This window comes from Anguilla anguilla, chromosome 4, assembly GCF_013347855.1.
Source record: "Anguilla anguilla isolate fAngAng1 chromosome 4, fAngAng1.pri, whole genome shotgun sequence".
Lineage (NCBI taxonomy): Eukaryota > Metazoa > Chordata > Actinopteri > Anguilliformes > Anguillidae > Anguilla > Anguilla anguilla.
This window is the reverse complement of record NC_049204.1, coordinates 43,231,886-43,258,035: the sequence shown is the minus strand read 5'-3', so window position 1 is coordinate 43,258,035 and position 26,150 is coordinate 43,231,886. Positions and strand designations below refer to the sequence as shown.

At 39.8% G+C, this 26,150-nt stretch overlaps 1 protein-coding gene across 8 annotated transcripts in view; it reads left to right on the top strand.

Moving 5' to 3' along the window:
- Positions 1-26,150, top strand: part of LOC118225889 — an 81,068-nt gene that overhangs the window by 34,197 nt on the left and 20,721 nt on the right. For 3 of the 8 annotated variants that reach the window (XM_035414966.1, XM_035414963.1, XM_035414964.1), the window contains 2 exons: positions 17,891-18,293; positions 21,588-22,966. In XM_035414966.1, the coding sequence (XP_035270857.1) occupies positions 17,930-18,293; positions 21,588-22,150 (927 nt within the window). In that variant the 5' untranslated portion in view covers positions 17,891-17,929 and the 3' untranslated portion in view covers positions 22,151-22,966. Of the gene's footprint in view, positions 1-17,890; positions 18,294-21,587; positions 22,967-26,150 lie in introns of those variants that run through there. The other 5 variants (XR_004764912.1, XR_004764911.1, XR_004764910.1 and 2 more) reach the window with 2 other exon arrangements.

The following is a 26,150-nucleotide window of genomic DNA, read 5'->3' as shown; positions in this document are numbered from 1 at the left end:
ACCACTCCCCTTTCCACGCCCCGTAGACCCATGGATAACTCGAGACCCATAGTTTGCGCCGCTGGCTTACAGGCAAGACAATGCAAATATTTGACTAACGTTAGGTTCACTTAGAGTGCCTTTTAAGGACTATTAGATTATTTCTGGTTATATTCATTTAGCTAGCTAGCTAACCTTAGCTAGCTAGGTAGTTTGCTTTCATAAGGCAATGTTATCGATAACGTTAGCCAGCTAGTTTGCTTTTATGAGGACGTTATAGTTGTGCTTTTATCTTAACTTGGCTAGCTAGATAGCAAAAATTATAATTGGATATAAGTCAACGTCCTTACCTTAGCTATCTATCGATACTTGATATACTACTAAGCTAGCTAGCTTGTGAAAATTCAGTCTCCCAAAGAGAGAGCGTATCATGGGGGTAGCTATGGTAACGGGGCAAATTTTTGTATCATGCTTCTCAGTAGAATTAGAATGTAACAGAACAGAATCTTTAAAGCCATTTTTCTCACTTTTTCCTTTTTTTTTGCATGGACAATGCATGTAAACTCTGTCATTGAGTGTGAGAGAGACAGAGAGAGAGGGCTTTGAATGTGGACCCAGCTCAAATTATATTGTTAAATAAAAAGATAAAACATTCTAACTAAGTACTGTTTTGTCATGGTAATTGAGTTAATTTGAAAGAAGTGCAAAATATGTAGCCTAACTTTCCTTGAGTATCAATTTTGGTTATATAGTCCTCTATTCTTGAAGATAGAACTTCTAGATGGACAATGTGCTCTTTTAATTGTTCTCACCCCGCCATAACTCAAAATACAGGCCTATTTTGCTTCAATATTTACAAACAATACAACGGTTAACAAACCTTTTATGGTTTTAAAGTACATCTAAAACTACTTTTTAGCTCTTGCAAACTGCTATTCCTTGTATCAAGAGCTCGTCAGAGCTAAAAGATAGATTTAGATATTTTTAAAAAAACCTTTAAGAAGTCTCAAGAGGACCAAGAGATCAATTCCACAGGAAACACTGCAGTTGCGCATATCCAAGGGAAGTGGTAGCTATAATTGCAAACTGTTTTTTTATTGTTGATGCTGTGAAGAAAATGACACAAACTGCCTCTGTTCTTTACTGAGTCAATTTTTCTCCTCCATTTTAAAAACGCCAGTTATTTTAAGCACAAACAGGTAGGAAGGTCATTGAAGGAGAAGGATATAACATTTAAGGCATTGGAGTCATTTTAATTTTAAAGTCTCCAAAGCCCAATGGTGTTGCTCTGGCCAATCTAGTGTTAAGGGAAACGCTCATTGCTGTCTCTGCACTGTGTGTGTGTATAATTGAGAAACTTGGCGCTGACTTCTGAGCTAATCACATCAAAGTGTGAGGGGGGAAAGAAGATACAAATCCAAATAATACTAGCTGAATTCGGGAGGAGAAAAGATTTGGTTGCTGAATATTCGGCACCATCACTAGTACCAGGGCCGGCTCTAGACTTTTGAAGGCCCTAGGCAAAATTTTCTGTGGAGGACCCCTTTTGAGATAAATCCTACCTACTATCAAGCAATAAAGACTGAGTAAAAATGTCGTGTTTAAAGCATTGTATTTTTTATTAACTATTATAAGATACAGCACATAAATATGCCAATAAAAACATGTCCTCTTGGCTGAAGAACTGTGGACACAGAACAGAACATAGACGTCACTTCTCTTGGCCAATATTGGCCCTTTTTTGTCATTGCAATACAAATTCTATGCTCTATGAAAATGATATAGGCTGTGGATTAGAATTAGGGCTAAATATGGGGAGTTTTAGTGACCAATCTAAATGACAAAAATACAAACATTTTTATCAGTGCCTCCTGCTTTTCTTGAAAGCAAAGTCATCAATGATGGCTTCATATGATATCTGCTGGGAGAGCTCTCAGTTTATGCTGATTAGAGCAAGACCACTCAAACGTTCCTGTCCTATCGTGGAGCGCAGGTAGGTTTTCACGTTTAAGGTTTGAAAAACTTCTCTCCACAGATGCTACTGTGACAGGAAGTGTTCCAGCTATAACTCCTGTATCTGCTTCTCATGGAGTATTCTCAGTAGCTGCATGGCTGTGATCTCCAGTGGAACAGATGGTAGGTTTAGGATCTCCTCTGCCATTTCAGCTCCACAGTTATCAGACTCCCCAGCCTTACTCAGCAATGTCTGCACAGTGATTCTTCGAAGTGTCTCTTGAAATTGCTGTGACATTGTTGAAGTTCAGTAGAACACCAAAGTTGTCTTTGACATTTTGCATTGTGTCAAATCTCTCCTCAAGAGAGAGAAGTGCAGCGTCAACCACGACATTGAAAAATGTCACTTCCAGGCTTCGCAATGCATCAGTGAGAGGCTCATCTGCAGCCTCATGAGAATTGCCTCTTGGTGTTACAAAGCCTTTTCTGCACTAGAATGGCCTCAATATTCATTTCCTCACACAAATCCTTTGCTCTTGTCTGAGCAGCAGCAAATCCTGAGGCCCTGTACTGTGATGTTTTGGCTGTAGCAATTAGGTCTACAGCCACATCCAACTGCATTGAAGCTGACTGGAGAAGCTTGTTAATCTGGTTGACAGTGGTCAGAATGTCATTCCATACTACACAACAAATCAAAAAGCGATAGGACTCCACCTCTTCAGCAAGAGCCTGGACCTCAACTTTGGCAATAGGCTCAGACAAACTCTGCCGAGCCTCCAAAAGAACATCTGCCTGCATGCACGCTCTGTAGTCTGCTCTCCCACCTCGTGTCACTCCATGACTTGACTGTGAGGCCAACATGGCTCCTCAGAATTGCCCATCTTTGAGTTCCTCCAGAAAAGAAGTTGTACACTTTCTGTAGATGTCCAAAGAGTCCAACAGCATCCCTTGATGCTTTTGCAGCATCTGCCAAAACCAGGTTTAATGTATGTGCTCCACAGGAAACATAGACAGCTCTTGGATTTATTTCAAGTAGTCGTGTCTGCACACCTTGCCTTTTCCCCTTCATGTTTGCTCCATTTTCATATGATTGACCCCTAAAATCTTGGAAATCTATGTGGAGCTCTTGTAGTTTGTCTAGGATTACTGTTGTCTTCCCCACAACAATAAATTCTAGGAATTTTTATATCTGGCTCTGGATCGAGATCCACAATCCGTATGATGACTGACATCTGTCCCTGATGGCTAATGTCAGGGGTGCAGTCAAGTAGGACGGAGAAACACTTTGAGTTGTGGATTTTTACAACAATTTCTTCTATCACCTTAGCACTGATCAACTGGATGAGCTCTTTCAGTGTCCTTTCCCAGATAGTGTGTGTGTGTGGCCATCTTTGATTTTAGATAGGTGCTTGCTGCATTACCGGATCAAACTTTGACTCTGGTCAATTTCTTACCCTGTTTTCAAATGCACATGCAGTTCTCTTCACTTCTTCATTGTACTTATATGTTCAGAAACTGCTCTCATGGCTACGTAGAATGGCATGGATGTTCTTCCAGTCATTAACACCTCCCTTTTTCAGCTTCATTATTTGGTTGATAAAAAGTTTGCAGCTGAAGCCAAGTGACTTGAAAGAACTGAGGAAATATTGGTAGCATTGCTTTGGAATACATCTTATTTAATTTCGGTGAGGCAAGATAGGCTATATTGTTTGTAGTACCGTAACTTGGCGTCATTTTGATATCAATACTTTGAGTAACTTGGCATTTTTGTACGTTGAAAAACGTGTTTTCTTATGAGAATTTATAAAATGTTAGCTACGTTTAGCTAGTTAGCTAGCTACAATCAATTTAGTTAGCTAATTGTTCATAACTATTGAAGGCTTGTTACTGGTCAGCTAGCTATTAGCTATCGCTTATCATGAGTTGTTACCTGAACAAAGTCAGTGCTACAGTGAGAGCACCTATTCGACCCACCTTCGTTCAACAGACAGGAAAACGAAACTGATTTGCAACTATATATGAAATAGGTGAAATATCGGTAACAACCTGTACCTAGTTTAAGTAGGAAAAAATGTCCTTGTTATCCTCCCGTGGTTATTTTTTTCAACACTTTCACGATTTTTTTTTCTGTGCCGGCAAATAATCAGAGGTGGTCTAGCTCTAGCTTTTGGTTGCTAAGGGGACGTGTATCCACAACCCTATATAAATGAATGGAACTTAACATAAATTTGCTAGCATACTGTATAAGTGTCCTGTCTTGCGTATTTGAGTTAATATGAGAGGGTGGTCGCTATCAGCACGTCTAGGAATCCGTACATATTCACTGTTGTAACTCAAAGTCGCAGGACGCAATATAGCCGTTGGGAAAGCAGTTTGAAAGTATGAAGCAACGTCTGCGCCATTGGCTTCATGGATCACGTTGAGATGATTACGAGCGTGTTGCTTGTCTTAAAGTTGATATAGTAAATAAGGCTGGCATTAGTATTACTAAATATTTATGTATGAAGTTGGTTATTTATTTATACAGTTTATTATGTGTATTTTTACAGGACTCACATTTAATAGGTAACAATGTCCCAGTTATTTATCAAAAATACGAAGTAACAATGGGCAAGCACCAGCTATAATAATCACAGGGATTCAAGCAATTCATTTCACAATTCCCTAGTGGGGTTACAAAGTTAAATAATGTATTTTTACAAATTTTCGAAATGGCATTTGTTCCAGGTTGCACCCCACAGCACAACAACCTGAGCCCAACGTCAGTCTGCTCATCAGTTTAACTTTCACTCCGTTTGTAATCGGTGCCATATTGGCCAGTAAACACAAACCCAATAATAAACAAACACAGACCGGAAGTTAACTTAGGGTCAAGCGCATAACCTTGGCAACGCGTGTGCGTCTGATGAAAGCGTCTATAGGAGATGCCGGGGCTGACTAGTACGCACATTACTGGTTGTTTTCTTTCACTGTTATAACTTATTCCGCATCTCTGTTGCAATCATGCCAACTATGTGGTATAAATACAACATCGGACTCTGTGTATTTCGGTTTTAATTGTATCCGACTCAAGTTATGAATGCAGTTTAAATGGCAAATGGCTACTGACATGTCAGAGCTGTGTGAAATAAAATTTTATAGTGCTAGGTTAAATATTTTCTGAGGAAATGAGCAATATCTAAAAATTGTTACATTTATAGTGACTCCCCCTACTTCAAACATTCATGCGAAAACCCAAAGAAATCATTTAAAACATGTTTTATTTGCTCCAAGTGAAAATGTTTTCACTAAATTTCTTTTGGAGATCTCCATTCACCCTGTACCACTCAGGTTTCTTAAGTCTCGCAAATTGGAGCAATTTGTGGTGTAAATCAGACGGACAGAAAACTGGTAAGTCTTGGAGTTTTGTGACTTGCATCGCTTGTTTCCCCAATCACATCTGAGTGTTCCACCCAAACCATATTCACAACTATGTTGGCCTATTTTGGGTTATTGTGCCCAGAGTTTCAATTGAGCTTTATGAATGGGCATAATCGAATGCATTTGGTTTCACCTAGCCTATATCAAAGAGGTCTTCGATCAATTTCTATTTCTATTGAGTTTAAATTGCCTTTGTGTACACTGAAAATATGTTTTCACTGGATAAACTGAAAATTTTTACTTCTATTTGTGGAATAGCATATCCTATGAGTCATAACATATCTGCGGTAGGCTAGGGATTACAGACTGACAGATTTACAGACTAGATTTTGTGTTGAGAAGAGTGATTCTACTATCTATAGGCCCCCTCTCATGGGCTTGCTATGTTATTGTATCTTAATTTATTTAATCCCGCAAATCCCACTGTTCAATCCAGCTTCTGTTACAAGCTTCATGATCAAATTACAAATGGCACGTTGTGTTTACTGTGAGTTGACATATTATGGCAATAATAGTTATTTTCATCAGAATGCTTGTAAATTAATGTAAAACACAAATTTTGATATATTGTGCATTCCAAAGATGCAGTATTCCATTGAAAACAATGCACACTGACAATTAATTAGACACCTAGGTAGAAAGGAAAGTTAGGAAGCAGACTTGGTCTCTTCAGGTAGTGCAGGGGTCGGCAACCTTTACTATCAAAAAAGCAATTTTTGGCCAAAAAAAAAAAATCTGTCTGGAGCCGCAAAACATATTTGAGCCTTATAATGAAAGTAACACAGACTATTAAGTCTAAATTAGCCTATCAACATTACTAATAGGTCTAAATGAGCATTCATTAATAGGTTTTTGTCAGAATGCAGTGAGGCCCCAAGTGCAAATGAGAGGCTACTTTGCAGTAGGCTATTTGTGATTATTTGGTACTTTAACTGCATTTCCATTACAATAATGCCATGTTTTGTTGCATTTATGAAATTATATAAATACAATGAAGAAAACTCTTTACATTTTTTGTCCTTTTCATTGGGGGAAGCTATTATCAACAAAACACAAAACTGAACAATTGCGAAGTGGAGAAAAAATCCACTGGCATGTGTAGGCCTACTCTGAAATAGAGTAGCTATAAAGAGCTATGCAGGCCTACTTTGAGTCCTCCCTGTGTTTGTGCAAATGAATTAAAAAAAGTAGCCTACTTTGATAATAAATAAAACGTATAGCCTAATAGCTTTAAAGATAGTAAAAGTAAAAAATAGGCCAGTTTCAATTTAATTTGGACTAAAGTCCAGTTCAGTGCGAGGTAGGCCTAATCCTCTTCTTTTTTCCTCGGCCACATACAGCAATCAACCCTCAGGCCTGAGCATAAAACACAACAATATCAGCTAAGGGTCTGTAGGATATGTAGTGTTTAGATTTTGGCCTTAGAGAGGGAATCGGTGAATAAGAATGTGGCCTGGCCTCCCCGTCACAAACATCAAAGCAAATGTGATGGGGGAAATATAAAATCCACTGATACCCTAATCTAGGCAGACAATCTATGGGTCTCACCCCCTCCAAAGAGTCAAACCAGATGACACAGGACACCATATCGGGGGTCGGAGACCCTACATGCCTAACATTTCCCTTTCCCATGTCCTCTTTAAGTTTGAATGCAATCTGTAGGTAGGCCAGTCCTTGCCATAAATTAGTCTGACCCCCCTTCCTTTCTCTTCTAAACCTTAACCTGGCATCACCCAATCAGGGCAAACATCCTCAAGCCATGCTGGGTAAGGTATTTAAGATGGCCACAGGAGAAAGTTGTTTGTGTTGCATTTGTTTTCGGAGCCAGAGGTGCGTTCAAGTTCAGCGAACAGAGGCGAATGTTCGAGGCGAACATGTTATCTTTGAACAACATTCAATTTGAACAGATTTTTACGAACAATCCGAATTGTTTGCATTAAACATAAACAGACATGGTGACGAGATTGTTTGTACTTCTGTGATCATCAATGATAAAAAAATGTTTTTTAAAAAGCTAGTTAGCAAACAATAACAATAATAACATTGCCTAGCGTTAGCATTAACATTATTGAAAAAATTGATCACACTGCGGCATCTTCAATTGAAATACCCAGCTGGGAACATTTCCCTCAGTCCATTTTTGTTTGCTGCAAACTAGCCTACCTTTTCAGACCGTTCGCTTATGTTTGCAAATGCTCGCAGCAAACACAAAGCTAACGGAAAAAAGTTTGAAATAGTTTTCAAACGTTCGCCTTGTTCGCTGAAATTGAACGCACCTCTGGAATAAGAAGAGTTTTCCTCTTTTTATTTTGGTGGTGGTTCCTTGGTTGTGTGTTTTCTAGCTGGTTTCCTTGTGGCGCTTATACTGGAAGTGGGTGATACTTTGGCAAGGTCTGGCCAATCCGTTTCTCTCTCTCTCTATTTTCTGGTATTTATAGATTAGTTGTTTAATGTTTTGCTGTATGTCTTCTGTTGTGTAATTTAGAAGTGGTGTGCCTGCATTCAATAAAGTATGTACCTCAGGACGCCTAGCACCTCCCCCTCTTCGCACCTGCACTTCCAGAACACGTCTCCTGTCTGTTCTGGCCCCACGATGGTGGAATGACCTCCCTGTGGAGGTCAGAACAGCTGAGACTGTGACCCATTTCAAACGACGACTGAAGACCCACCTCTTCAGGCTGCACCTCTCCCCATCCCTCCCTTCCCCCCTGTAAATGACTAAACTTAGGGTTGTAACTAGGCAGCTGTTTCATAGGTGACTTAGGCGCATCAAATGTCTTAACGACTACTTGTATTTTTATTTATTTTTATTTTTCCATAGATTGCGTTGCTGCCGTTCTCGTTGTTAGTGTTAATCAGTTTAACCATCAGGGTCCAAGTTGAACTATGCGGTTGTTCCCTGTACTTGGACCGGTACTTCTCTCTAGGGGTTTCGTCATACTTGTTCCTGGTTATGGTTATACACTTTGTTGTACGTCGCTCTGGATAAGAGCGTCTGCCAAATGCCTGTAATGTAATGTAATGTAATGTATGTTTTCAATTCATTAATATAATTGACTGCTTCCTATTGAATTCAATTATTTAATCTGAAAACCTGATATACAGCTTGTTTTGACTTGTTGGTTGATTCCATCAGTTTTCTGTAGACTGACCTATCAAAGAATTCAGCGATTTGATTTGATAATTCTAATTTTAAACACAATTATTAAATCTAATAAAATATATTTTACATGTAGGTTAAGTGAGGGGTTCTAGCATGCAATATCACTTGGTTCAGTATTCAGAGTGCTGAACATTTTAACAAGGACATTGACTGTTGGATACCGCTGGATTCAGAAAATAAACATTTTTAATTAATCCTTGCTTGTCCGACAGGTCATTCACTTCATTGACAAAATCACAACTTGCTAAAACAGATACTTTGTTGCAAAGTAATAGTCTATTAAAGGATACCTGTTTAATGCGATTTCTGCTTCTGAATGTCACTGCAGATCTTCTCGGTATCAGGGCTGTAAGATTTAACTTTGATCTTCACACAAGACTGCAGGCTCTCATCTGTGAGGCGGGAGCGATATTTGGATTTTATGTAGTTCATGCTTGAGAAAACCTGTTCGCACAAATATGTTGATCCAAAGATGGACAGGACTCCAAATGCATGTTTCAAACACAAGTTCGTCAGGTTTTGGGAGGTTTTCAATATCGCTCCATTTGTGGATTTGAGTGAGAATGGCCTTCTGACGGGCGACATCTTCGAGCTTGGCTGTCAGGCTTTTGAACTTGGACACCCATAAGTCTTTGTCAGCTATTTTGGCCAGTTCAATTTCAAGGTTGGGTTGTCTTACTCCTGGGAATGCAGACATGTTCAACAGGGATGGGTCAATGTCCAGGGGTGGATAGTGTAGTTTTTTCCTTTCAGAACTTGCTGAATCTTTCACCAAATCCAGTTTTCATTCTGATGATCGCACGTTGTAAATAATCCCAATTGATGTGATTGTGTCCGTCTTTGAACTCTCTCTGGGAGGGGAAGTGAGAGAGCGTGCCTCTCTGTACATCTCTGGTGAACACTGTCAACTTGCGCTCAAACGCTAAAACATCTTCCAGCATCTGCAGAGCTGTGCTTCCCTTTCCCTGGAGGCTTTTGTTCAGCCTGTTTAGGTGACTTGTCATGTCCACCATGAAGTGCAACTTTTCCACCCAATCGTTATCTTCCAGTTCTGGATAGGTCAGGCCTTTGCTTTGCAGGGATGTTTTCATGTTCTACACAAGCGCCAAACCGCTTCAGGACAGGACAGGACCTCCCCCCTGGACAGCCAGCGGACTTTGTTATGCAGCAGGAGATCCGAATATGTGCTGTTGACCTCATCTAGCAATGCACAGAACTGTCGGTGGTTTAAGCCTTTTGCCATTATTTTGTTCACTATCTGGATGACGAGGTTCATCACCTCCATACACTCGGGGGGGGGAATGTTTGAGCGCACAGTGCTTCTTGGTGCAAGATGCAGTGAAACGTAAGCAGCTTTCGATCCAACGTCTTCTGTAATAAAGTCACAAACCCCTTCTGTGTTCCTCTCATACTAGGTGCCCCATCTGTAGCCACTGATACTATGTGGCTGGTGTTTATTTCTTTGGCTTTTAAACAGTTCACAACAGCCTCACAAATGTCCTCCCCCCATGTTTGACCTTTCAGTGGTATCAACTCAATGATTTCTTCCTGTGGCCCATCAGAGTCCACATACCTGCATAGCAGCGCTGTCTGCTCAATATCGTTCACATCGCTTGACTCATAGCAGGAAATTGAGTATGCTGGAGCTGAATTGATGTCCTTGATTTGCTGACTGGTGATGTTTGTTGCCATTTTTATGGCCCTGTCTTTGACGGTCTTTGCAGAGAGGGGCATATCTTTAATTTTCTGAATTATCTCAGTTTTGTTTTTGAAGTCTGAGAATAGCCTAGATGCTCTGATATTTTAATGAACGATTCTTTCATGTATTCACCGTCTGTGAACGGCTTTCCACGCCTTACTATCTTGAGCTGCCACAAAACTAGCAGCAGTAGTGGAGTTTGGAGATTTGATCCAATTTTTAGGGGTCCAAGCAGCGAAGCTGGTGGAACCCTATTGTATCTGTTAGGATTATTAGGGGTCCAAGCAGCGAAGCAAACCTGATCCTATGTGAATAACCACATAGTTACGCACAGGGGTTAAATTGGGGGTGGATGCGGGTGGACAGCGTCCACCTACCTTTGGTGAATAAATAAATAATTTTGACCAGAGTTTTACAAATAACTATGACAATCCAGTCCATTTTTCGTATGATCCACTCCATGTGTTCCCTCTAGCCACTTACTCGCTCAACCAATCAAAAATCTGAAGAAAAAAAAACTCAGGAGGAACAGGGTGGTGTAGCGCCTACAAAAGTTCAATCACCATTCTAAATTAACATGCATTAGCGTGACTCAATAAATAAAATGGAAATGTGTAAGAAAAAGCCAGCCAAGCTACAATATACTGTAACAGTGTCAACTTGATGACCATGAAAGACTGTATAGAGAGTAGCTTATAGCGTGGTTGTGTTATAGTTTAGCTTCATTTTTGAATATGATTAAGTAGTTGGCTAGTTAGCTATCTTTGATAGACAACTTGCTGCAAGACCATTTTGACTTAGAAGCAAACAGAATTTTAATATTGGGTAACCTGGTTCAGGCACTGAAAAGACGCATGCATTGCTAAGTGCAAGATATAGGGTATTTGCTGGAATCCTTAAGTAATGTTTCCATTGCAGTGGAATCGCATATTTTGAAAGGCATAATTTCATTGCAGTTGACGGAGGTAGTTGCCTAAATTCACCTTGGGAAATTTTCTTCAGTGCAGGGCATTCAACCTGGGACATTATCTCCCATTCACCCTGGGACATTGTCTCGCTTACAATTACTTATCAACAAAAAGCATAATTGTAATCAATACATGCATTTCAAAATATAGAATTGCTTTATTCTGTTGATATTATATGAAGAAATCTTAATGTGATTCTTCTTTTTTACATATTAAATAATTAAATGAAGCCAAGTACCAACACATAGTTGTACATGCTTACATGCTTTTATGAGAAAATAAAAAGAATCGAGTAGGCAGGTATCCAACATGTAATTGATCTGTAAACACCTCACAGCTAGACCAATGAGGGTTTGTAGCTGGAGGGGAAGGCACCACGTGTTTTCCCATGGCTGGTGTGAGTCAAAACCGGAGATGTTATTTATTTTTCCTCTGTTCGTAAGAACAGGGCACAATTATACTTAAGAATGCACTGGTTCCTTCGCCACGGGTCAGATATGAATGCGTTGCTTCATATCCCGCTTAAGACGGGCCTGAAACGGACCAGTAACGTTCTTGTTACTCTCCGTTCGCAAACGGGGCTGTGTTGTCATCAGAGATATATCTGATCTGTCGCCGGACTGTCAATATTCCAATGGGAGCATCAGACTACTCACAAATGAGCGGAACAACACATCAAATATATCCATGACCACAGCAAGTAAGCGTAACAGTTACTAGGGTTTATTCTCGTAATGATCTGACTCCAAATGAAATTATAATTTAAAATTTGGTTTTAACTAGGCTATACGTGGTGCTTGGAGTGGTTACACTCGACTCTATCTTGTGCCATCATTCCTCAATATACGGGATTAGCACTATTGCTAAATCTCAGTTCGGTGAAGCCTACAGAGGGTAGGAGGCTGACCACCATAATACATGCATTCCTTTTTGCATAGACAGTTATGAGCCCAGTACAGTGTGCATTTATCGGGCTCCTTAAGGCAAATTTACAAGAACCGGCGTATAACGCCCATGGTCCTCTTAAGCCAAAACACCAGAACCAATACAACACCAATCCCATTAGCGGGCAGATCGTGGTCGCCTATCTAACTTGAGGACCTCACTAAAGATGTTCGTTGTACTAGACCCCTGATCAGTAGGTCCTAGTCAGAATTGTCCCCCTGAGTATTTAATCGGAATTTCGGCTGAAAAGAATGTTAAATGGATTAGAGTCAGGAAGACCACGCAAGTTAAAAATAAGAAGAATTTATTAACAGGCAGGTAGGTCATTATCTTATAATTCAGTCAATTATAAAATACGGAAGGTTTAAAAACATAAATACAGAGTAAAAAGTTCTTACCCAGCCTGTTCAGCTACACACGGAACACAGAGTATGTGCAGTGTGGGAAGTCGATTACAATCTTCCCCAACAGGATTGTCTCCCTTCCTTTTAAGCCAAATCCCGCGTTTGATCTAGGCGGCATTGCCATAAATTAACCTGGACGAATGATAAAATCTGAAATTTAGGCCCCCACCGTTTGGAGGCTGTTGTCAAAACAATTAGTGGGGAGATTGGGAAAAGGAGATGATTTACCAGAGAGGACATTCCATTGTGATAGTTTTTTCCCTGAGTTTCTGAAACTATGTTTTATTAAATTTTATTTGGTATGAAACATAGCCTATTTCATTCAATTTCTTGATTTCCCTGAATACGTCCATACCAAACATGTCAAGGGGATGTAATATTATGGTGCAGTTGTCATGAAAATACCCTTTTGTTGAACCATTTTACATGCAATCCATGTTATTACTACAAAAAGCATAATACAGCAATATAATGAAAACGTGCATGGTTTGTAAGGTTTTACGGGGTTTGTGAATATGATAAACAGATGGTTTAGAGTACAGATCCAGAAAAGAAATAAAAAGTGTAATGACAGAGGGGCCCACATAAGGGTACTGTGGTACTGTCAAGAGCAGTTGCCCCACCATTTCGCCAGAGGCCTGATGATCTTTTCACCCTTAATGGCCCCAAAACACACACACCCACAACCATAGACAAAGACCCTAGTTCCCCTTATCTTACTCTTGTCCAGATGGCAACATTCCAGAGAGCCAACGGCCTGCTCACACAATCATAGACAACTAGTCCAGTTCCCCTTATTTCAGTCTTGTCCAGAGGGTAACATTTCAGAGAGCCAATGGCCTGCTCATCCAGAGGAAGTCCGAGTAACCTGTTGTTTTATCACAAGGCTCTCGGGTCCTTTGAAGTACAGGATGAGTCCCAGCGTGCAGGCTCGTTCAAATGCCAGCCTTTTCTGGGTCCCAGTTTGACTCCCTTCTACAGATCAATCCATTACTCATACCCATGCCTAATTTAATACTTTTTATTTATTAAAAATTCACAAATAGTGCTTAAATACAATTTACCATGTACAGTTGAGGCCAAAAGTTTACATACACCTAGGCTAAAGATATTCAAACTCTGTTTTTCACAACTCCGCACATTTCATGTTACCATACATTTCTTATGGCAAATCAATTAGGACATCTACTTTGTTCACATCAGAGGTCATTTAAAATAATCAATTAGAGACAGATTTGTTTCAGCTTTAATTCACTATGTCAGAATTCCAGTGGGTAAAAGGTTTACATACACCAAGTTGACTGTCTCTTTAAACAGTCTGGAAGATTTCAGAAATTGATGTTATGACTTTTAGAAGCTTCTGATGTCATAATTAGGAGTTAATTGGCACCTGTGGCTGTATTTAAGGGTCTACCTTTAGAGCCACTGCCTTTTTGACCTTGATACCATGGAAAAATCCAAGACCTCAGAAAAAAAATTGTGGACCTCCACAAGTCCAATTCCTCCTTTGGAGCAATATCCTAACAACTGAAGGTAGCCTACTACAAGCATCTGTACAAACAATTGTATGCAAGTATAAAAATCTTGGGACCACATAGACTCTGCATCATTCAGGACAGAAGCACAACTTAACACCCAGGGCTGAATGAACTTTGGTCCGAAAAGTTCCACTGAACCCCAAGACAACAACAAAGGAACTGGTGAAGGAGTTGGAGGCATCACGTACCAAAAGCCGCTTTTCCACTGTAGGGCCGAACCGTTACCAGGGCCAATTCGTGCCGTTCCGTGCTGCTCAGTACTCGTGGGAACGGTTACCGTTTCTGTTTCCACCGTCGGGCTGCTAAAACCAGGACTAGGAAGTATCTAGTGAGGACAGCAAGTGGATCAGCGACGGCGTCCCATTGTGAATGTGATATGCGCCAGTTGTTGTCGTCGCTCCCCATACTGTTTTGTTTTTGTTATGTTATGTTTCGTTGGCTGATGAAACGAACGAGGATTCTGTGTATTTTGGTCTGTTTTTGGTTTTTCTTTTTAGCGTATCCGCCACTGACTGCATTCAAAAAACTACTAACTACTAACTAACGCTTACATTAGTGTACAGTGTGAAATATCCACATTATATAATACCACTAACCTATTTAAAGACACTCAATCCAAAAATGTGTATAACCGAAATATTTTGAGCAGTAATACTTACATAGCAATCATTAAATTTTATCTGTGTTCAGACAGACAGTAAATCAACGAGTTCAACCCGCTTCTGTTTTGCTCCAGAAAACGATGCCAGATAGATCAGGAATTATACGGCTTAGCTATGCCCAGAAGTCCTCAATAATAATAGTATTTTCCAAGAAATTATGAAAAATTGTTATGTTTCGTTAGGTGCAGCGTCTTAATGCGTAAGTGAATGCGATGACCTCTCACCTACTGAATAAATGAATTGTCAATCAAGCCAGACTGTACTAAAAACGGCAACAACGCTGTTAACCAGCAAAAACAAAACCTGCAGCAAAAAAACAAAACAACAACTGTACGTGTGGTATTATGCACAGCTATTTTGAATGTACCCAGGCATCACAAATGCGCGAAATATTTCATAAACGGATTGTCCAAGACAATATATGACCACTCGGTCTCAAAAGGGACATCTCTACGCGTAAAACCAATGGTAAGTTTATGTAGCCTATTTATTCAGTATTCAGTCCCAGATAGTATAGACTGTAGAATGACATGTTATCATTTTTTAAAACTTTGTCCCGTTTATTTCGTTATTCAGTGAGCAGCGTTTTCACTGCTGTATATCGTATGGTTATTGTCGGGTTTATCTTGTTGCTATGACGGAATACGATTTTTGATTGACTTTTTTAATTTATATTAGCTTCTCCACTGACCTAGCTTACGGAAGAGGATGTGAAGAGACCGTATGCAGACTCACAAAACTGAAGTAATGTGAAACCAATCAGTGAATACGTCATTAAGCCTGCCCACCCGAACAGTTCTGCTGCACTGAGCATGGTTGTCTAACCGTGCCGAAAATATCGTGCTGGGCACGGTTTGTAATCGTTCCGTGCCAAACCGTTTCCTGATGGGAACACCATTGGAACCGTTCCTCTCCGTGCTCAGAACTGTTCGGCCCTGCAGTGGAAAAGGGGCTATAGTATCTACATCCACCATTAAGATAGTCCCCCCAGGATTTTGTGGAAAAAAAATCCTAAAATCTGCGACAGACTTTGTAAAATCTGAGATCTGAAAATGGAATTTTCTGCAGTATTCTGCGGACTGAAAAAAATGGCCTAATGTGACCATTATTTGACAAAATAATGGTCATATAATAATAAAGTTCCAGTTGTCATTTTTATTTTTACAATGTTGCAGCGGCCAACATCGCTATTAAGTTAACTGAATGCATTCTAGCTTCTGATTAGCTTGTCTATGTTGTGATTGACAAGCTAGGCAGCCTATGAGAATGAGAACCCTTCCCTGTAGCAAGCTACACAGGTAACGTTATTCCGTTAATGTTTTGGTAATGTCAGCATCATTCAGTTGAATGAGCTGCGCTGTCTTATAATGTTACAATGTATTGTGTTCACTTTACTGAAATGTTAATAACCCCCCCAACAAATACACATCCGTGTTACTTATGAGTGCTACTGCAGCATCTTTGTGCCAGCTTTGCGAGCTGTATCTCTTGCCCTTTCCTTAAGCGGCTAACATTAGCTAGCCAAAGTTAGCCACGATAGTAACGTTACGTTAGTTCATTGATTCCACCGTAGTGCTGCTTACCTTTTCTCTTTCTTCAGCTGCCACGGTTTTACTACCGATTGTCGTGATGGTTCTTTGGCGTTTCAATGCGATGTCCACAGGAGATTCATTTTTTCTCTTCAGATGCTGGCTGGATCTCAGATGGTCATTGATTGTAGACTTACATCTATGATCAAGTACTTTCTTGCATACTGTACAAAACAGCTTTCCTCCATCCTCGTGTAACATAGGATAGGATCTTGCCCTTTCAGCAGCAGATATGTTTCCCAGTTTTTATGTATTGGCAATTGGATGGATAAATCGCTCCATAATGACAAAATGCTAGCTGTCAACAGTCAACAGTCTGCCTGTCAAAACTGTCAACATCTTGTCAGTCAACTGAGCTAGCTGCTGCAAACCCATACAGCAGACAGTGGCATCTAGCGGTGGTGATTGGTACTATATTTTCTGCATGATTCTGCAGCTTGTTTACTATTCCACGGATGGCCCAGAATTCCACAGAAATTTCCGCGATCGCGGAATCTTGGGGGGACTATTAAGAGAATCCTACATTGCCAGGGCCTGAAAGGCTGTTGTGCAAGGAAGAAGCCCCTACTCCAAGACTGGCATAAAAAGCCAGAATGAAGTTTGCAGGTGATCACCAGGATGAACTAAAATTGAACTGTTTGTCCATAATGATCAGCGCTATGTATGGAGGAAAAAGAGTGAGACTTTTAATCTGAAGAACACCATCCCAACTGTGAAGCATGAGAGGGGTAGCATGGGGGTGTTTTGTTGGAAAAAAACTGGTGCACTTCAGAAAATAGATGGCATCATGAGAAAGGAGGATTATCTAGAAATACTGAAGCAACACCTCAAGACATTAGCTAGAAAGTTTAAACTTAGTTGCAACTGGACAATGATCCTAAGCATATCTCCAAAGTTGTAACAAAATGGTTTAAAGACAACAAAGTGAAAGTATTGGAGTGACCATCACAAAGCCCTGACCTGAATCCCATAGAAAATTTGTGGACTGAACTGAAAAAGCGTGTCCGAGCAGGTAGGCCCACAAACTTGACTGAGTTACACCAGTTCTGTCGGGAGGATTGGGCAAAAATTCTGGCAAAATATTGTGAGAGGCTTGTGGGAGGCTACCCCAAGCCTTTGATTCAAGTAAAGTAATTAAAATGCAATGGAATCAAATACTAACAAAGTGTATGTAAACTTTTGACCCACTGAAAATTTGATGTAGTACCTAAAAGCTGAAATAAATCTCTTGGCTATTATTTTGAAATGACCTCTTATGGAAATGAAGTGGATACCCTAATTGAAATGTGTGGTAACATGAAATGTATGGAGTTGTGAAATATTGAGTTTGAATGTCTTTAGTCTATGCATGTAAACTTTTGGGCTCAACTATCTTAATTTGTATGTGTGCAACATAAAAGTCGAGAAGTTTATGCTAAAGGCATTATAGGTCTTTCATAAGAGTTCTATGAGGAGTTTGATCTGTAAGAGTGGTCATAATAAGAATTAAATATTCTGTAGAGGGGCAGGGAAAGTGAAGATGTCAAATGTGTTATCCTCAAGGTGTCAATATTTCTTCCCTCTCTCTCAGGACCATTATACGCTCTGCCTTTGCAGGTGAGAACATTCTATGATGGATTACACAAAGGTGGAGCAGAGATCACTGAGAAGGGAAGAGGAGAGGGTTGAGAGCATAACTGGATATGGGTTGACCAGGGAGGAGAGAGACATCCTTTCCAACATAAAGGAGGAGAAGGAAGAGGAAAATGAAGATTGTTTAAGTAGGATTGAAAGTGAGGTAATAAAAAGTGAAGATGGTGTGAAAGATGAAGAGGTAATACAACTCAGTGTGAAAGAAGAAAAAGAAAGTGATGAAGAGAGTGAGATTGATGAAACCACTCAAACAGAAATAAGGATGAAGAACAACCTCTTCAGTACCTCTGGGGAATCCTCCACTGAACCCTTTGTCAGAACCCACTGGAATCAAAATGAAGGTATATATTTTCCACAATTTTATTTCAAAATTTTAAAGATGGTTAAAGTTGTCATTTATTTAGCTCTATGCAAATGTTTTCTAAACAAAAACTTGTCTTCAAAAGGAAGTTGTAATTTAAAAGGCAAAGAACATTTACTGACTTTATTAAAACCCTTCACGCAAGTCCCCTTGTGTCCAGGACACCGGCGTCGTGAGATTGCTCAACTCAGACATTCAGTGCTCCTGCAACCAAATTGAATGTTAACAACAAACTATGTTTTGGCTTTATTAGTAGATAATAGGGATGCAGTTTTTGTGCAGTTTTGTGCACCCATTTATAATACATTTATAATGATTAACTGATAAGCTTAAAATCTACGATATACTGTAGCCTATAAAAATGACTCAAAATTTGCCTACCAATTAATTAGTTGTCTTAAATATCTCTGATATATAGCCTACATGTCCCAACAGTAATTGGAACAAGTACGTTGCGCATTAAAGCCATAGCGGCAAAAAACCAAATTATACAAACATGGATTCACGGACTGAGAAATCTGCGCAGGACAGAAATACTGCTGACATTTTTATTACAGGATGGCTGAACTGCCACTGAGATGGAGCAAAAAGTATTGCATATAATGCATACCTTTTAATAAACAAATAAGCGTTTTTTTGTCTACTTATAATAAAAAGGACACATTGATCTCTTCAATAGTGCAATTCATATTCTATAGTGTAAGTGGTAGGCTCTTCATTTAGCAAAATAGTGGCAAGTTCACAACATTGTAAAGTAGGCCTCCTGATGGGCAGTTACAAAAAAGGTAAGGCCTAAAAGAGAATTAAGTGCAGTGAGACCCCCAACAAAAGACCGCTAACTACATAACATGACCAACATCGCCTATGCCATTATTGACCTTTACACCTAAGCATTTTTGTTAAGGAATATCAGCATGTCTGGGTGCTCTGGGATAATTCTGGTGCACTTCTGAAAGTGAGACTGGCAGCTGAGAAGAGGTGTGCGGACAGCAGACAAATGACATTCCACTAATGCTCTCAGTCGAGGGAACTGTGACTCTAACTTTCCAACAGTCAAATAGGTTTGTGTTTAACCTCTTAGCGCAAAGCCCCTAGTGGTTGGCACGCCGGCGTGCCGAGATTACTGAACTCAAACATTCAGTGCTACTGCAACCAAAGTATGAGTTTAATACAGAAACATGTTGTTTTAGTTTCATTAGTAGATGATACACAACAACTATGCCGAATACGGAGTTTCGGAGCGTCACCATTGTCGCTCTGGTCGTTCATTTAACACACACCTCCTTCCTGCAGTCTCATCTACAACTACACCCCCCACCCATGCCGTAATGGACAATATTGTCTATCTTGGCATTCATAAAAATATTCTTTCACCACTAAAAATTTGTATTCCGTCATAGTAACAAGATTAACCCGACAGTAGCCCTAAGATATGCCAATACAGCAGTGAAGACGCTGCTCACTGAATAATGAAATAAACGAGAAAAAGTTTTTATAAATGTCATTCTACAGTCAATATCTGGGACTAAATATTGAATAAATATACTACTTTACGGTTGGTTTTACGCATAGAAATGTCGCTTTTGAGACTCAGTGGTCCTATATGTGTGGCGGTCTGGAGAAACCCGTCGGATGTCGCTGGGAGTCATTGTTGGAAAAATGCCAATAAACTCGTAAAATGAGTTTTTTGGGTAAAATGAGATCACACGATTTAGATTCTGTGAAGTCTTTACTTTGTCTTGGTAAATAAAGATATTGTGAAAACTTAACGGAAAATGTTTATTTTTAGGTATTTGTAAACGTGGTTTGCTAGCAAAAAAGCAATGTTGTTACTGTTAGCTTGGGACGGCGATCTGTTTCTGTAGGTAGAGATACGCCTGCCAATTCAGTCTTGTCTTGTGCCCAAACAAAGTACTACAACAACGTTAAAAAACACTAAACCAATAACATATTGTCTGCAAATTTAGCTGACTATAAAGAAATCTGTCATTTAATATTTATGAAGACGTGTGGGGTTTCACACGTCTTCAGAAATGATGCGAGATGAATGCGAGTTAGCCGACATGCCTAAATTTGGCCGTTCTCCACTCGTGATCTACAGGCTAATATTGCGATTGCTAATGGGTTGTGGATCACTCAGTTAAAATTAAACATAGGTTATGTAAACATTTAACATCAATATAGTTAGGTTAGTGTTTCGTTTTCACATAGCCTACTTTTGTCTCTTGATCAATCAGATTACACTAGCATGTTGGTGGTTCAAGTTATGGGCGCTTTCGACTTCTTATTCCCTTTCCATAAACTTGCCGTCAACTATTTTGATTTGTGTAAAAGCAAAGACCCATGTAATTGTTGGAATTGGCGTTAACTGGTTGGAAAGGTTAACTTTTCGAGTTACAAGACTGCAGTTGGCAGTCTTAACATAACACAACAGGCACGAAACACCAACAACAACTGCGTTCACGCGCAGATCAGCTGATAGCTGTCAAAACATCCTCGCATAGTTGACGGCTGCTGTCAGTGAGAGATGGCGTCTTTACAGGATAGCGATGTAGCCCGTTGTTTGAATGAATTGTCTTCTATTAACATGAGTAACGTTTCCAATAGCTTTGAAGCAAGACAGTTAATCAGTGATTATTTCACAAGTGGTCCTAATCTCAGAGACAGTGACAGTGAGGTATTTGGATCGAGTGATGAATCAAGTGACAGGAATTACGATAGAGATCCTGCTCCTCGAAAAACGGCTTGTCTTGTTTTCACGCCCAAAACTGGAGAGATGGACAGTGATGAAGACGATGACCTGTCAGGTGAGCCAATGAAACTATGTACCTATTCAGGGCTGTCATAAATTATGATTATTATTCACTATACTGACCATGAGTGAGAATAAACTAGCTAGCTTATTCGCATGAAACAGCTGTGTCAGCTTTCCGTATGAAAACATCAAACATGTCATATGGTAAGGTTAAGCCTAAATAAGTTTAAATGCAAATAAATAAATAAGGAGTTACCCTATAATACATTACAAACATTACATAAGGCTTATGAAAATAAATTGTTCTTTGAGGGGTGACTGTGTGAATGAATTATTATTATTATATTATTATTATTATTATTATTAGTAGTAGTAGTAGTATTTTTTATTATCAATACCAAGGACACAAGGAGATCCACTTGGCTCAGTAGTAGACTTCGGTCTATGAAATGCATTAGTTTTCACATAGTAACATTGACTTTTTTTTCTTTCTTTTTTTTTTTTTTTAAAAAAAAACAGAGTCACATCCAACTCTCGAAAATCTGGCCGATAAAATCATTCCTCCTGGCCATGGTGATGCTGGGCCTTCTGTAGTAGATTGTCATTGCTGCTGCAAGCTCAATGAAGGAAAGCCTTGCCATACCAGATTCCCCAAAGAGGAGCTCCTTGATGTCCGTCTGCAGTACCTCAACCTGTCTCGTGAAGAGCTTGACATTGCCATTCTCTCCAAGCTTTCTTGTGGAATGCATCTCTCTGACACAACATCAAGGTCCAGGAAGAGAGAGCAGACACAGCGTTTAGCCCACCGTACTGATTATTACTATCATGGGCATAGGATCTGCCGTGATGTTTTCAAATATCTCCATGGGGTTGGGCAGGACAAATTGAATGCATTAATGAAGCATTACAAGGCTGCTGGGGTGGAAGCAAGGGTCCACAAGCTGAATAAGAGGCTTCCTGCAAATGCATTAAAATTGCAGGACACGAGCCATTGTGGATTTCATCCTCAACTATGCAGAGGCGAATGCGATCATTCTTCCAGGCCGCACACAAAGCATTGGAATGTAAAAAAAAAGATGTAAAACTGCTGCCAACCAACTGCAGCAAGAGGAAGGTCTATGAGCAGTACTGCACAGCAGTGGAGAATGCTGGCATGCGAATGGTAACCCTGAGAACCTTTCGGCGAATATGGCAGCAGTTAGTACCCTTTGTGTCGACCATGCGCCCTGCCACTGACCTGTGCTAGTACTGTTAGTCAGGTGTTGCTAAACTTAAACATGCTGCCAATCATCCAGAGGCTGAGAAAAGTGCAGCCATCCGTGATATTGAAGAGCACTTGGCTAAAGTCGCAATGGAGAGATCCCTCTACCAACAAATCTGTAAAACAACAAAGGAGGAGATGCCCTTTGGTGCAGAAATAGGACCCCATCCTGCCTGCAGCTTCCCTGGGAAGATGCATTACAGTTTTGATTTTGCGCAGCAGGTCCATTTCCCATCAGACCCCTTGCAGCCTGGTCCAGTGTACTTCAAGTGCCCCTGGGAATGTGGTCTCTTTGGGGTGGCATGTGAGGCTGTCCCAAAGCAGGTACATTTTTTACTTGAAGAGAGCTGCCAGTCAGGGAAAGGTGCCAACTGTGTAGTGTCACTCCTTCACTACTTCTTGGAGCACTATGGCATGGGTGAAGAAGATGTCCATTTACATGCAGATAACTGCAGTGGACAAAACAAAAACTCCACAATGATGTGGTACTTGATGTGGAGGGTGCTAACAGGGTGTCACAAGAACATCACCTTCTCCTTCCTGCTAACTGGACACACAAAATTTAGTTGTGACTGGTGCTTTGCTCTTGTGAAACGCTTGTTCAGAAGGACAAGGGTAGACTGTCTAAATGACATTGTCAAGTGGTCGAGGAATCCTCCCATGTCAACATTGCTCAAGTCTGCGGCAAGGAAAATGGAGAGGTCATTGTGCCAACATATGACTGGACGAGCTTCCTCAGCACATACTTCAGGAAAGTTGGAGGAATAAAGAAAAACTTTCGTGAGGGGTCAGGCATAATTGAAATAAAATAGTTCTGTGACAGTGGTGCAACCCAGCAAGATCTTCTGAGAGTGCCCCTGCCAAGCAAAATGCCAGACCAGATCCTACCAAAAGGACTCGATGCGAAGCGGCAGTGGTACCTCTGTGAAGAAATAAGGCCATTTACTACTGATACCTATAAAGACACCACCTGTCCGTGTCCAACAGTCCCCAAGCCTAGGAGAATTGCAGTGTTCAATGGGGAGGAGTAGGTTTACAGTGCAGTGTGTGTGTAGGTGTACAGTGAAGGGCTGCAGCAAATGACTCAAGGAAAAACGTGTTGGTTGATGTTTTTTTCTTGTGCTTTTAAATGTACATTTTCATCACCCTGTTAAAATATATTTGTATAATACTATTCAGAAGATGATTGACATGTCAAATTGTAAAATTTAATTCAAAGAATACTTTTATGATAGTCACACATAATTAACCCTAATACAATGACAATAATTTGTAAAACACAATTTTGTTTGTTGATGCTTGTTACATGTACTTCTCCTGTTAAAATCTTTCTATATTTCTTTGAAATAATACTGGTGATGTTCAGTTATTGATATACACCAAGGTGTTTTTGTTTTTTTCTTTAATACTTCTCAACTGATTTTAGTGCTGCCTCCTCAAAATTTAGCATAAGCATGTTACATGGATTATTATTATTAGTAGTAGTAGAAGTATTATAATAATAATAATAATATCATTTCAAAGAATACTTTTGTGTTGTCTCACATAATAAATACAATGACAATCATTTAACAAAAACAAAGCTGAGTGTTGGTGTTTTTTCTTTTGTAGCTAGAAATAGAATTCTGTGGAACTGAATGGAATCTTTGAGGCAGTTTTTCTCCATTTCTACTTCACGGCGCAAGAAGGCTTTAAAACATCATAACTTTGGCTCTGATTGAGATAATTCAACAATTCAAAAACATTTATATAGGGATAAGTCTCGTGTTTCTAGATTTGTGACCAGCTGAAAATGTCAAAATTTCACCATGTGAAGGTTTTCCCAGACCGCCACTCATATTTTCTTGGACAATCCATTTGTGAAATATACGTGCATTTGTGATGCCTGGGTACCTTCCAAAATAGCTGTGCGTAATACCACACCTGTTGTTTACGGTGTCATCGCCCTTTTTAGTACAGTCTGGCTTGATTGACAATTCATTTATTCAGTAGGTGAGAGTATAAGCTTTCTAACGATGTATAACATGTCTAATTTTGCTTTTGTAATAGCGTTTTTTTAGGTCAGCGTAGTTTTTTCTTATCATCGCATTCACTTAAGCATTCACTCTGTGGTTGCAGTAAAAGACGTTGCACCTAACGAAACGTGGTCAATGATTTTTTGTAATTTCTTGGAAAATACTATTATTATTGAGGACTTCTGAGCATAGCTAAGCCATATATTTGCTGATAGACCTAGCTGACATCGATTTCTGGAGCAAAACAGAAGCGAGTAGAACAGTATCATTAGCCGCTTTTCCACTGTAGGGCTGAACCGTTACCAGGGCCACTCCGTGCCGTTCTGCGCTGCTCAGTACTCGTGGGAACGGTTACGGTTTCTGTTTCCACCGTCGGGCTGCTAAAACCAGGACTGGCAAGTATCTAGTGAGGACAGCAAGTGACGCGGTGGATCAGCGACGGCGTCCCATTGTGAATGTAATATGCGCCAGTTGTTGTCGTCGTTCCCCATACTTCTTTGTTTTTGTTATGTTATGTTTCGTTGGCTGACGAAACGGACGAGGATTCTGTGTATTTTGGTCTGTTTATGGTTTTTATTTCTAGCGTATCCTCCACTGACCATCACTGTTGCATGAATTCAAAAAACTACTAACGCTTACATTACAGTGTGAAATATCCAGATTATATAATACCACAAACCTATTTAAAGACTCTCAGTCCAAAAATAACTTGTATAACCGAAATATTTCGAGCAATAATACTTACATAGCAATGATGAAATTTTATCTGTTTTCAGACAGAGACAGTAAATCAACGAGTTCAATCTGCTTCTGTTTTGCTCGAGAAAACGATGTCAGATAGGTCTAACAGCAAATATACGGCTTAGCTATGCCCAGAAGTCCTCAATAATAATAGTATTTTCCAAGAAATTATGAAAAATTGTTAACAACATTTCGTTAGGTGCAGCGTCTTAATGCGTAAGTGAATGCGATGATAAGAAAATTTTCGGTTACGTTGACCTATAAAACGCTATTCCAAAAGCAAAATTAGACATGTTATACATCGTTAGAAAGCTTATACTCTCACCTACTGAATAAATTAATTGTCAATCAAGCCAGGCTGTACTAAAAACGGCAACAATGCCAAAAACGATACGTGTGGTATTATGCACAGCTATTTTGAATGTACCCAGGCATCAAAAATGCGCAAAATATTTCATAAACGGATTGTCCAAGACAATATATGACCACTCGATCTCAAAAGGGACATCTCTACGCGTAGAACCAATGGTAAGGTTATGTGGCCTATTTATTCAATATTTATTCCCAGATATTGATTGTAGAATGACATGGTATCATTTTTCAAAACTTTGTCCCGTTTATTTTGTTATTCAGTGAGCAGTGTTTTCACTGCTGTATATCTTATGGCTATTGTTGGGTTTATCTTGTTGCTATGACGGAATATGATTTTTGATTGGCATTTTTATTTATATTAGTTTCTCCACTGACCTAGCTTACGGAAGAGGGCGTGAAGAGACCGTATGCAGACTCACAAAACTGACGTAATGTGAAACCAATCAGTGAATATGTCATTAAGCCTGCCCACCCGAACAGTTCTGCTGCACCGAAAATATCGTGCTGGGCACGGTTTGTAATCATTCCGCGCCAAACCGTTTCCAGGTGGAAACACCATTGGAACCGTTCCGCTCCATGCTCAGAACCGTTCGGCCCTGCAGTGGAAAATGGGCTATTGATTTACTGTCTCTGTCTCCATCTACTGAACATAGATAAGATTTCATCATTGCTATGTAAGTATTACTGCTCAAA